The 12,691-nt window shown below is 38.3% G+C and overlaps 1 protein-coding gene across 1 annotated transcript in view; it reads left to right on the top strand.

The window, feature by feature from the left end:
* The window catches only part of LOC144957134 (chymotrypsin-like elastase family member 2B), a 12,878-nt gene continuing 187 nt past the window's right edge, over nucleotides 1-12,691 (top strand). The window contains exons 1-3 of the mRNA XM_078888155.1: nucleotides 1-132; nucleotides 5,202-5,579; nucleotides 12,128-12,403. Coding sequence (XP_078744281.1) covers nucleotides 5,304-5,579; nucleotides 12,128-12,403 — 552 coding nt within the window. The 5' untranslated portion in view covers nucleotides 1-132; nucleotides 5,202-5,303. The remainder of the gene's footprint in view (nucleotides 133-5,201; nucleotides 5,580-12,127; nucleotides 12,404-12,691) is intronic.

Raw genomic sequence — 12,691 nt, 5'->3', positions numbered from 1 at the left:
GATATTCACACAGAGAAGAGCGCTACTCCCTTGTCATCAGAGCCACTTGCAATTGTCTGGACGTCAGCTAGCTCTGGATCTTACAGCTAATAGTGTTTGGATTCTGGAAATAAATTCTTTTTTCTAACGGAGGTATTCGTAATACTGGGGGGGCGAAGTGGTTGAGTGGTTAAGGCATTGCACTGTGATCTGAAAGGCCCCAGGCTCGAGCCCCGCTTCATGCATTTTCGTTTGTTTGTTTGTTTGTTTTTTTACCTTGGAAAAGATTATTAACTTCCAATTTGCTCACTTGGACAACATGGGTGATTCCTGTTGACATCAGACATCTTGTTTGATGGATTATCTATATTCCTTCATGGAATGCCTAGGCGATGATATCTTATGGTGCCGTTGCGAAAGGGCGTATTTCTTTTTTATTATTATTCATAATACAAATCATAACATATGCAAAGTCGCCAACTTGACAGTTTGACAATTCGTAGTTTCCAAGGGCAACAAAGATGAAAAGTCACTATAAATAGATTTACAAATCAATGATTTGCCATCACCATAATCCAAAAAATCCACCAAAGTCCTGAATAGGGGATCTAAGGAACTAAATTTTACTTTTCAAAAAGATGTATCGAGTCAAATAGACGAATTGAGATTTGTAGTTGGAGTCAAAAATTCGTCATTCCACGACTTGTTCGTGGAACTAGGCTGGTCTGTATATGTAACCCATGGTGTCAAAGCGGTATTTGGTAGGTGGTCGCCTTCGGCTACGTGCTCTTGTGGTATGACACTCGCTTTCGGATCGGAAGGTTCCGAGTTCGAGCCTATGCGGCGCATGATTGAGTCCTTGGAAAAAGGCTCTTTACTGACATTCTCTCGCCGTACTCGGGTGTAAAATGAGAACCTGGCCGTTAACTGCGTTGTCTCTGTCGAAAAAAAATTTTTGAATGTCGCCTTTAAGGCGTCATGTCTCGTTCTACATGTTACGTGTTGGCTGTTGGTCACCCCCCCCCCCCGCCCCCCTTGTAAAACGCTTTGAGCACGTTTAGTGGATATTGCACTATATAAAAGCTCAAGTGGGGGGGGGGTGTTTTTGTTTTTGTTTTTGTTTTCGTAAACTAAAGGCCTCATACTCATACTGACTAAAAAAATACGTTACAAAAGAAGTCCTCGGTCACCAAACGAAAGTAAAAGTAAAAAGTGAGTTGTTGTTAGAAAAATGCTCAACGAAACACAACGATTCTATTGGTTGAGCCAATTAACCAGTAGATTTTTGACCAATCAAAACTTAACATTTGTGATACACCCTCACACTTGCTCGGACAAACATATTTGGTTGTTTATAAACAGTAATGTGAATGAAATCGCCCTCTCTCTGATCATTGTTATTGTTTTTATACTGCCAGGTCGGTGACTAGTTATCACACGATTATCTCGATCAGATTTTAAACGGTTACATTTATACATAGTTTTCTGTGTTAGTTCTATTGACCAAGCGGTTAAACGTGGGTATTTTATTTAGACACATACTATCGATAGTAAAACCTGTGTAGTTTGCTGTGTGTACCAATCACTACCATTGTTTACATTATGACGACTGTCCGAGAGGCGTGGGTATCTACCTATTAATTGATTACGACTCACAATCAAGTTGTTTTCCCCTGATCGTCGTCCTGTTTTATGACAATTTATGGAAGGGGTGAGAGGGGGAGGGGTGAGTATCAGGTCATGAGTTTACGAAGGCCACGGCTAAGCACTGGATAAGTAACCAGTAGATTTTTGACCAATCAAAACATGGAATGTGTGACATACCTTCACACGTGTTGGGACATACATAGATGGTTGTTTATAAACAATAAAATGAATGAATTCGGCCTTTCTCGGATCATTGTTATAGTTTCATGAGTGACTAGTTATCACAAGATTTTCTAAATCATATTATAAACGTAGAAGTTCAACAATCGTTTTCTGTGTTGGTTCAATTGATCATGCGTTAGAACAGTGGGTATTTTACTTAGACACACACCATCGATTGTAAAATCTGTGTAGTTTATTCTGTTTACATTATGACGACTGTCCGAGAGGCGTGGTTATCTAAGTGTCTATTAGCATATAGATAGCTTTAAAAAATGTGAACATTTCAAGAAGCTTATAATATGAACATATTATAAGCTTCTTGGAACATTTGGAATCGTTTTGTTTGTTGTTTTTAAGAGGTTTTTCAGCGCTTGCAACATATTTAGGTCATATCAGCGCTAGTAAAAAGGAAGTAAATGGGATAGTAAAAAGATATAGAATTACAATTAAAGCACCCAAGAGAAAGTAAGACAAAGGGGAACTGGGAACAAATAAGGATCAGCTGTAGATTCCAAGAGCATACCACCAATGTACTTAGTTTGAGATCACATATATGTTTCATCCGCACACAAACACAAAATCCAACAAAGAGGAATACACTCAAATGCTTATATCATACATTCAAAAATTAAAAAAATAATAATACATAACAGAGAGATGATTTACAAGGAAAAAAATATAATCTCCCAAAACAATAACTATGCATTTGACTGTTTCCCTTCCCGCCAGGGCCAGAACAAATCCAAGTAATCTTATTCCAAGACAAAGACAGAAAGCATGTTGGAAAACAGATATAAGGGGATAGAAGACACAGTATGCACCTCCCTGCCCACTATGGGAGGTCAGGACCCCATCCAGATATATAGGGGGATAGAAAACACAGTACGTACCTCCCTGTCCACTTTGGGTGGTCATGAACCCCACCCAGACATTTGGGATCATTCTTATTTTAGATGGTGGAGAATCAAATACTTTCCCACTTTTCAACCAACTCACATTACCTATAGGGAATGAGATTAGCGGAAGAGTAGCGTCCCTTGATTGGACGTCACCGGTGGAAAAGTTATTAGAGAGAGAATGTCATGTTGGTTGTACGCATGCGTCTCTCGTCCTCGCTTCCGGTGAAAGCGGCATGAGACACTTCACGAAAAGCGAGGACGAGAGAGACGCATGCGCAAAACCATTTTGACGTTCTCTCTGAAAGGTGACGTCCAATCAAGAGACGCTACTCTTCCGCTAATCGCATTCCCTATTCTAAATTCACTTTGAGAGTCCCACCACGTCTACGTATGTTCAGGTCTGACAACAGAATTCCCTGATTGGCCTAGTTTAACAATGTTGCAATAAATAATATTATTCGTATTTTTTTTTGGTTTGTTTTTAAGTACTCAACAAAGAGCCGCCCAGAGTGGGATTCGAACCCAGGACCTTCCAATCTGATGGCGAGGGTCATATCACAAGACCACATAGCCGCATATTTAAAACGTTGAAGTTTGATTAGATCCTGAGTTCTACGTTTCAACATTCTAGGGTCGATGACAAATCGTCATATCATGGGACATGTAGTTCGTTATATACAAAGGGCATCGCTAAGGGTGATAATCATGATAATCTTTTATGTAAGTTATATTTTACCAGTTGCCTCCCTTGGTACATATTCTTTTCATATATATCGCGTACTGTGTCAGTTTTATATTTATTTTGTTTTTTTGTTTTTTATGTGTGTGTGTGTGAGTGAGTGTGTGTGTGTGTGTGTGTGTGTGTTTTGTATAATAGTATGCATACGTCACCATTTGTTTTGTTTTTTGTTTGCTTGTTTGTTTGTTTTTAATGTTATTAAATTCTCAGAAATCTCAATGTATCAAATTTAATCTGCGGGTCACAGAGCCCAACGACTATTGTCAGCAGGAATCACCCGTGTTGTCCACAGTTAGCACGGGGGGAGGGGGGAGGGGGGAGGGGGTTAATGATCTCGCCCACTAGAATTTTGTAAGATATATTAATGAAGTGCCTGAACCGAAACTCAAACCTGTGACATTTGGGTCACATGCAATGGCTTAAAACTTCTCGGCCACCTCACAAAGGAAGGTCGTAGTATTTTTTCTATTCTTAACAACAACAAAATAGAAATTATTAAGAAAAAAAAATTGAGCTTTTATATAGTGCAAGATCCACGAAACGTGGTCACAGCGCTTTACAAGGGGTCTCTGACCAACAGCAAAACTTAACATTTAGGACGAGACATGACGCCTGTTAGGCGATATTACAATTTTTTTCGACAGAGACAACGCTGTTAACGGCCAGGTACTCATTTTACACCTGTTTACTGTGAGAGAATGTGAGTAAAGAGCCATTTCCAAGGACTCAACTATTCGCCGAGCGAGCGAGGCTCGAACTCAGGACCTTCCAATCCGAAAGCGAGTGTCATGCATACAACAATACCACTTAGCCGCACGCTTCAACATAAATAGTCTATGAAAATTAGTAATATTATGGGACATAAGATAGCTCGTTTAATCAATGTGTAAGGAAATTCAAAGTGAATCTCTAAGGGCGACAATCCTGATAACCGTATATGTAAGTTATATAATAATAATAATAATAATAATAATAATAATAATAATAATAATAATAATAATAATAATAATAATAATAATAATAATAATAATAATAATCTTTATTGTCCAAATTAAAGGCAATTCATGTGAGGTAAACAATGTTCCCTTGTTCCATAATTCTTTTTATAGATAGAAAGCGCTTGGCAAAGAAGCTCACAACATTGCCGTACAGAAGTATAACGAACCAACTCACACAACTATGTGTAACCATGAACTATTCTAGTCTGGTTCATACAGTTTAGTGAGAATTACTCATGAACGCAGATGTCCAAAAAAAAAATAATAACAAAGACCCGAGTGACGTTATTTTCGTTCTATCTATAAATTGCAAATGAAGGCGGTGATAATAGGATTCAATAGTCGTAACGTCACTTCCTTCCTAATGACGCATGGTAACTTAGTAACACTGGCTCTAAACTATCGGAACAACGGCAGACGCCCGTATGAAATATTTCTCCGGCGAGCATAAAAGCGTATCCAGAGGGGAAAAAACACATAAATTTGATCATGTTTTGACTTTTACACATTCTGATCACAAGGCATATGAAAAGTTCTAGCCAGCATGAAGAAAAAAAAGTAATGATTTTCTTTGTTTAGAACCAAGATGGACGCCGTTGCCGGGCGGCGTGACATCAGACTATTGAATTCAATTCTTCAATTCTAAGCAAAACAACAACAAAACTTGAACTCCCGGTATTTTTTTTTTATTTTTTATCTTTTTATTTTTTGAAACAGGTAAAGATCTGGTGTTGAGGAAAATCAATCAAGGAATGTTCTAGAAGACATCAGAAAGGCAAAAGGAAAAGGAGGATTGCGTTTGTTTCTTTGTGTTCCACAATGGAGAAGAGATTGGGGGCCGTGGTGGTGGTCCTACAACCAATAGTCGTGGTGCTGAGTTTCAGTTTTGGCCTCGGATCGGCGGTCACTGCCATTGACCCAAATCTGAACCTGTCTACGTCATACTTCCCACTGGCCTTTGTCCTGGCAAACAACGGAAGGAACAGAGAAATGTTACCGCCCTTTTCGGTTTCCTTTACCTTGGGGATTGAGAAAATGATTCGGAGGGGACACGAGGCCATGGAGTCGATGTTTCCATTTATAGCTTCTTTGCAGGTGAGGGGTGAGAGGAAGAGGAGGGGGGGGGGGGAAGGGGTAGGGTGTGGTGGTGTGTTGTTGTTGATGTTAATGTTAGTGTTGGCGCGCGTGGCTCAGCGGTACGGTCTTGGCTTCGTACCCGAAAGATAATAATAATAATAATAATAATAATAATAATAATAATAATAATAATAATAATAATAATAATAATAATAATAATAAATGGTATTTATATAGCGCTTTACCCCGTTGTCACAGGCTCTAAGCGATTTACAGTGATATAAAACAAAACATATTACAGTGAGACAAGTGTGAAGGAAACTTGATACGAATTCAATTTAACAACAACAAAATATGAAAATAGTATTCCAACATTATGACGTAAAAAGATAAAACTTTAAGCGAGATTTGAACGTTGTCAACGAATCCGAGCATCTCACGTGTGATGGGAGAGAGTTCCAAAAATGGGGGGCCAAAAATTGAAATGACTTTTCACCTATTTTACGCAATGGCTTAGGTTTGACAAGGATTGATTGGTCATTGCTTGACCTCAAGTTTCTATTGGGGACATAGATGTTTAGAAGGTCTTTAATAAAGGAGGGACTGTTCGTGCTCAGGGATTTGTAGACAACAGTACAAATCTTATAGGCAACTCTTGTTTCCACAGGAAGTCAATGTAACTCACGGAGAAGAAGAGTTGCTGACGGGTATTTTTTGTTATTGCGTACAATGAGCCTGGCTGCGTTATTTTGAGCAACCTGAAGTTTGCTAATTTTGTCTTTAGCTAAATTCGCCCAAAGGGAGTTACAATAGTCCAATTTAGATAAAACCAGGGAATTAATTAAAAGTTCTGCTATATGCTTCGGTATTAAATTACGAATTTTGCTTTTTTTTTCATTTCTATGTACATAGATTGTATGGTGTTATTCACGTGGCTTGTCATGGAAAGATCTTTATCAATGATGACGCCAAGGTTTTTTGCTTTATTTGAAAATTCTATTGTGCTATTTCCGAGAGTAATAGGTAATTTATTTGCCTGTTTAAGGATACTCGGCCTTCCACACATTAAAATCTCAGTTTTACTATCATTTAATTTTAATTTATTGTGGTGCATCCAAGATTTAATCTCATTAAAACAGCTCGTAATTCGTTGTATTAAGAACTGTAATTTACTAAGGGGTGCTGAATCATATATTTGCGTATCATCTGCATAAAAATGATCACAGATTGAATCTGGATATCACACTAGATATGGGCTGCATATATACAGTAAAAAGGACAGGGCCAAGAACAGAGCCTTGTGGCACTCCAAAATTTAGTAAAACTTGTTCTGACTGAACACGATTCACAACGATAGTCTGCCATCGATCCTGTAAATATGATGTAAACCATTTCAGGGCAATTCTTTTTATGCCGAACGTATTTTCTAGTCTTCTTAACAAAATGTCATGGTCAATGGTGTCAAAGGCAGCTGAAAGGTCTAAAAGGCATAATACATTGAAATTGTTAGCATCAGCATTACATAACAAGTCATTAAAGATTTTAAGAAGCACCGTTTCAGTACTGTGTTGATGTTTGTAGGCTGACTGAAAGGGTTGTTCCAAACTGTTGTTCTTAAGATGAGATGTTAATTGAGTAAGAACTACCTTCTCCAAAAGTTTTGACAAAAAAGGTAAATTTGATACAGGACGATAATTGTTTAATATATTGTGGTCCAGTGATGGTTTCTTCAGAAGTGGTTTGACGAGGGCACTTTGAAGCACGATAGAACTTCACCAGTCAGTATGGATGCATTTATGATTGATGTAATGGATGGTAATAATGTATCGATGGAGCTGGCCAAAAGCTGTGCTGGTAGGGGATCAAGGTCGCAGGATTTAATGGGGGCTTTTTTTATCAACTCGTTTATGAAACTAGGTGAAACTGGTTGGAACTTGTCTATAGGGGTACCACAGAATGTATTTGTATCTATAAATGGTTCATGCCGATCTAGTTCTGAACGAATGTTATGGATTTTGTCTTTTAAAAAGTTGACAAATGTGTTTGGCAAGTCTCTTCGATTGGTTGTAGATGGTAATAAAGTGCATCTTTCACGTCCAAGTAGATCATTGCAGATGTTAAATAATTGTTTACAAGATTTAGAAGTTTCAAATTTTGAAAGAAAATACGTGGTCTTTGCCTTTTTTATTGTTGTCTTCCAGGCACGAAATGTGTTCTTGAATATTTCACGATGAATCGTAAGGCCTGATGTTTTCAGCAGTCTTTCTGCTCTCCGACACTTCGTTTTAGCTTCTTTAACGTCCGACGTATACCACAGAGCATACGTTGTCGAAGTGAAAATTAAAGTCGCCGAGTATAATTGAATGGCCAGGACGCGTGTGTTGCAAAGTTAGCATCTCGTTGATTTCCTTCCTAACATCAGGTAATTTTATTTTGTTTTTCTTGTTTGCTGGCGGTCGGTAGATGCAGTTGAAGTTGTATCTTGTATTCTGGAGGGATAATCTATGATCAATGGCCTCCCATTGTTTTGCAGCGCATTTCGAGGATTTCCACATGTTTAGTTAATTTTGTTTTATAAAATACGCCAATGCCACCCCCTCGCTGATCTTTCCTTGGATACGATCTAAATTGGTACCCAGGGGGTGTCATAGCTTTTTCAACTGGGTCGTCTCCAGACTGTGAGAGCCATGTCTCTACTATAAATAATATGTCGAAGTTCTTCTCCGTTAATAAATCGTTTAATTCTTCGTTTTGTTACGGCAGGACTGTGCATTCAGAAGACCAATAACAATGTTATTGTTGTCGTTTGTGAAACTGTCGTCGGTACAGTTACAAGTGTTGGTGGTGGACGGGGGTTTGTGTGGGGGCGGGGTGGACGACGAGTTGTTACCATTGAGATGTTGTGTTGTTTCCGTTTGCCTCCCCGAGGCCTGTTCTTATTAATATTATTGTAAAAAATCGGATCCCTTGAGTTAAAAATCACAGCTGGAATGTGACGTTGTTTACGTTTACCGCCTCGAGGCCTGTTGTAAAAATCAGATGTTGAATAAAAGTGTTCACAATTATTAAAATAATGATGGTGGTAAATCCCGGCTAAAAATAAGGTGAACAATGTTTGTAAGAGTGACTGTGTAAAAATCTTTTAAAACTTACAGTTTCCATGATAAAATACAGAATTATACAGCAGTCCTTTCTTAAGAATTGATAAAAACTATACAATAAGAAACACTATGTTTTAATGAGTACAACGAAGTAAAAATGTCCAGGTATCAATATGTATAAATCAAAAAACAATTAAAATACACCAGAGCACACAACGACACGTCTTGCTTGTTAGGCGTGTTTACAAGTTACAAGGTACCGAGTTCGATCACCCGCCGCCGCTGCGCTGTGTGGCCTCGAGCAAGTCGCCTCGCCCAAGCTCAATTTGCGGCGCTGCACTGCACCTTGGAATAGACCCTAGAGACAAATTTCTCCTAAGGGATGTATAAAGGGAATTCTATTTTATTTCTTTGCGGCTATGTGGTCTAGTGGTATGACACTCGCTTTCGGATCCTGGGTTCGAGCCTCGCTCGGCGTATAGTTGAGTCCTTGGAAAATGCTCTTTATTCTCAGTCTCTCACCGTAATCATGTTTAAAATGAGGACCTGGCCGGTGACAGCGTTGATTATGTCGTAAATAAAATTGTAATATCGCCTAACAGGCGTCATGTCTCGTTCTACATTTATACGTGTTGCTGTTAGTCAGGGACCCTTTGTAAAGCTCTTTGAGCACGTTTAGTGGATATTGCGCTATATAAAAGCTCAAGGTTCTAGGTTTTATATTAAAATTTGTGTTACTAAATGTGATTCTAAAAACAACAAAGGGTTCAAAACCAATAGTAACAACGTCTCGTTTTTGTTTTTATTTTTGTTTTTAAGGGTTTTACGGCGCTTGCCTCACATTTAGGTCATATCAACGCCAGTAAAAAGGAAGAAAATGGGATGGTAAAAAGTTCTAGAATTACAATTAAAGCATCCAAGAAAAATGAAGACAAAAGGGGAATTGGTTCAAATAGGAAACAGATGTAGATTCCAAGAGCACATTATCAAAGTACTTAGTTTGAGATCACCTAAAAGTCTCATCCAGACACAAGCACAGGTCCCAACTATGAGAAATACACTCAAATGTTTACAGATCATATATAATATGTATACAAAACAAATACGGTGCATAACAGAGAGATGATTTACGAGGAAAAAAATATCAACCCCCAAAACTAGCTAGACATTTGACTGTTTCCCTCCCAGCTAGGACTCCAGTCAGGGCCAGGACAAAACCAAGTAATCTCATTCCAAGACAAAGACAGAAAGCAAGTTGGAAAACAGACATAGGGAGATAGAAGACACAGTAAGTGACCCCCATGTCCACTATAGGAGTAACAACGTTTCAATGCGTGTCATAAGCATTACAATCGTGATGCCTTTTGTGTGATATGAACCTGTCTGTCGTTTGATGAAGGGCATCCCGAAACGTCCACACAATTCGTCTTTTGACATAAACTGAATTTGAAATTCTACCACATCATTTGTCATTTAGAGTTTTTGACAAATATTATATGAGGCTGTGACTGTACGACTGTAAATGTTATGCTGTGCAGGTTTGGGACATGAGCGGCGTACTATTTCTGTCATCTGCATTTTTTGCCAAATTGTGACCTTAAATTTGCCAAAATTTGCCCAAAAAAAAAACCCAAAATTTGCCAAGAAATTTGCCAAAAAGACCAAAATTTGCCAAAAAAATTTGCGAGGAGAACTAAGCGTTTCATTAAAAATTAACGCGCGATACAGAGAAAAATACATATAAAAGACAATTTATTACATTTAAGGAGGCTACATTATGAATAGCGTTGTTACAAAGATTTTAAAAGATCATTATCCGTAGAGAGTAGCTTCCCTTGGTTTCGGCCCAGGCAAAGATGCAACATTTCTCAAGTTTCCCACTTTTTTTTTCGTTATTTTGTTTTCGCTTCTTTTTTTCCCCAAAATTTGCCACGCGATTTGCCAATTTTCCCAAAATTTGCCACGATTTGCCAATTTTGGGAATTTGCCAAAATTTGCGGATCGCCCTGATATTTGCGGCCGCAAAAAATGCAGATGACAGCTATTTGGGGCGAGGGGCTTTGTCATCTGTTTTCATTTCTTTCGGATAGGTTAACCGATAATACCTCACGACATGTATTTAAATTTAAACCAAACCAATCAAAACCGTCAAATAATTAAGTTTTTCAAACAGTGGAGAGTTTACTGGGGGGGGGGGGGTGTGATCTATATTCATGTTTCCGTCCAACCTAGTCATCGATCACATGATTTGTTGATGTACAACGATTGGACATTTCTCAATAAATATAAACCCGTTGCTGTGTTTATGAAAGTTGTAAACATACACATGTGTCAAGCTTAGCAAAATGACCTATCGTGGTGTTAGAAGTTTCAAAATCTGTGAACACTTTTCACTATGTGAATGTGGCTCACCTTGAACACACTTTGCAGTGTGACCTCTGACCTCCGGCACATTGAAAGGTAATCTTGATCATCCCCATTGAACCATCTGCAGTTAGAGCTATTAGAATTTGGGGTTTGGATAAAACGACGATGACGTCACTCAGGCCTTTGTGCAGCTATGTGGTCTAGTGGTATGACACTCGCTTTCGGATCGGAAGGTCCTGGGTTCGAGCCTCACGCTTGCGCATAGTTGAGTCCTTGGAAAAGGTTCTTTGCTCACATTCTCTCATCGTACTCAGGTGTAAAATGAGGACTTGGCCGTTAACAGCGTTGTCTTTGTCCGAAAAATTGTAACATCGCCTAACAGGCGTCATCTCCCGTCCTTCATGTTAAATGTTGCTGTTGAGTAGGGACCCCTTGTACAGCGCTTTGAGCACATTTAGTGGATATTGCGCTATATAAAGCTCAATTAAATTTAATTTGATTTGTTATTGGGTTTTCTTTTTCCATGTTTATGAGTAGTTTCACGAAACTGTAATAACCAGACTATAAACATTCAAGGTTACACATAGATTTGTATGCTGGTCCGTTATACTTCCGGATGGCAATGTTGTGACCCCGCTTCCTCTTTCCTTGGGGTGTCCATTGCAAAGCTTTCCTTGCCAGGCCAGTGTTCCGTCCGGCCCAGGATGGACATACCCCAGCCATTGCCATCGAATCCTTTTGACGATACACTCCACAGACATCGGGTAACGTATAGGGAATGAGATTAGAGGAAGAGTAGCGTCCCTTGATTGGACGCCACCGGTGGAGAAGTTATTTGCAAACAAACCAACTACAAGCCATCGCTCCAAATACAAAATTTATTATTCATATTTCTGTACAAAAATTCATATCATAATCAACGTTATTCATTTTTGTATACAGAAATATGAATACTAAATTTTGTATTTGGAGCGCTTGGCTTGTAGTTGGTTTGTTTACAAATAATTTCTCCACCGGTGACGTCCAATCAAGGGACGCTACTCTTCCGCTAATCTCATTCCCTATTACTATTACATATTCTTGAAACCTTTTCTTCAGATCCTATGGTCTGACAATCGCATGTACCACATCTGTGGGGGAACGATTTTCGAGACGAACAAAATCCTAACCGCAGCTCACTGCATGATATACTGGGGTCACTACGAACATTTCGTTGCCTTGGGAGTCCAGTACATTTCCAGGGGAGGCGAGGCCCTCATACGGGTAGAGAACGCCTCCATCCATCACAACTTCAGAGCTGACGTCAGCCAGTTCCCGTGGGACGTAGCTGTGCTGAGTCTGGAAACCCACGCCGTCATCTCCCAGAAAGTTCAGGTAGGTCTAGTACGTGTTGATGTTTTACCTGAGACTGGATTTGTTCGATTAATATTTTATTATTATTATATTATTATTATTATTATTATTATTATTATTTATTATTATTATTATTATTATTATTATTATTATATTATTATTATTATCACATCATCATCATTATATTATTATTATTATTATATTATTATTATTATTATTATTACCATCATTATTATTATTATTATTATTATTATTATTAATTATTATTATTATTATATTATTATTATTATTATTATTATTATTATTATT

This window comes from Berghia stephanieae, chromosome 11 (genome assembly GCF_034508935.2).
Source record: "Berghia stephanieae isolate SIO BIC M18660-M18661 chromosome 11, UCSD_Bste_1.3, whole genome shotgun sequence".
Classification (NCBI taxonomy): Eukaryota; Metazoa; Mollusca; class Gastropoda; order Nudibranchia; family Aeolidiidae; genus Berghia; species Berghia stephanieae.
The sequence above is the reverse complement of the archived record's forward strand: the minus strand, read 5'-3'. Positions and strand labels throughout refer to the sequence as shown.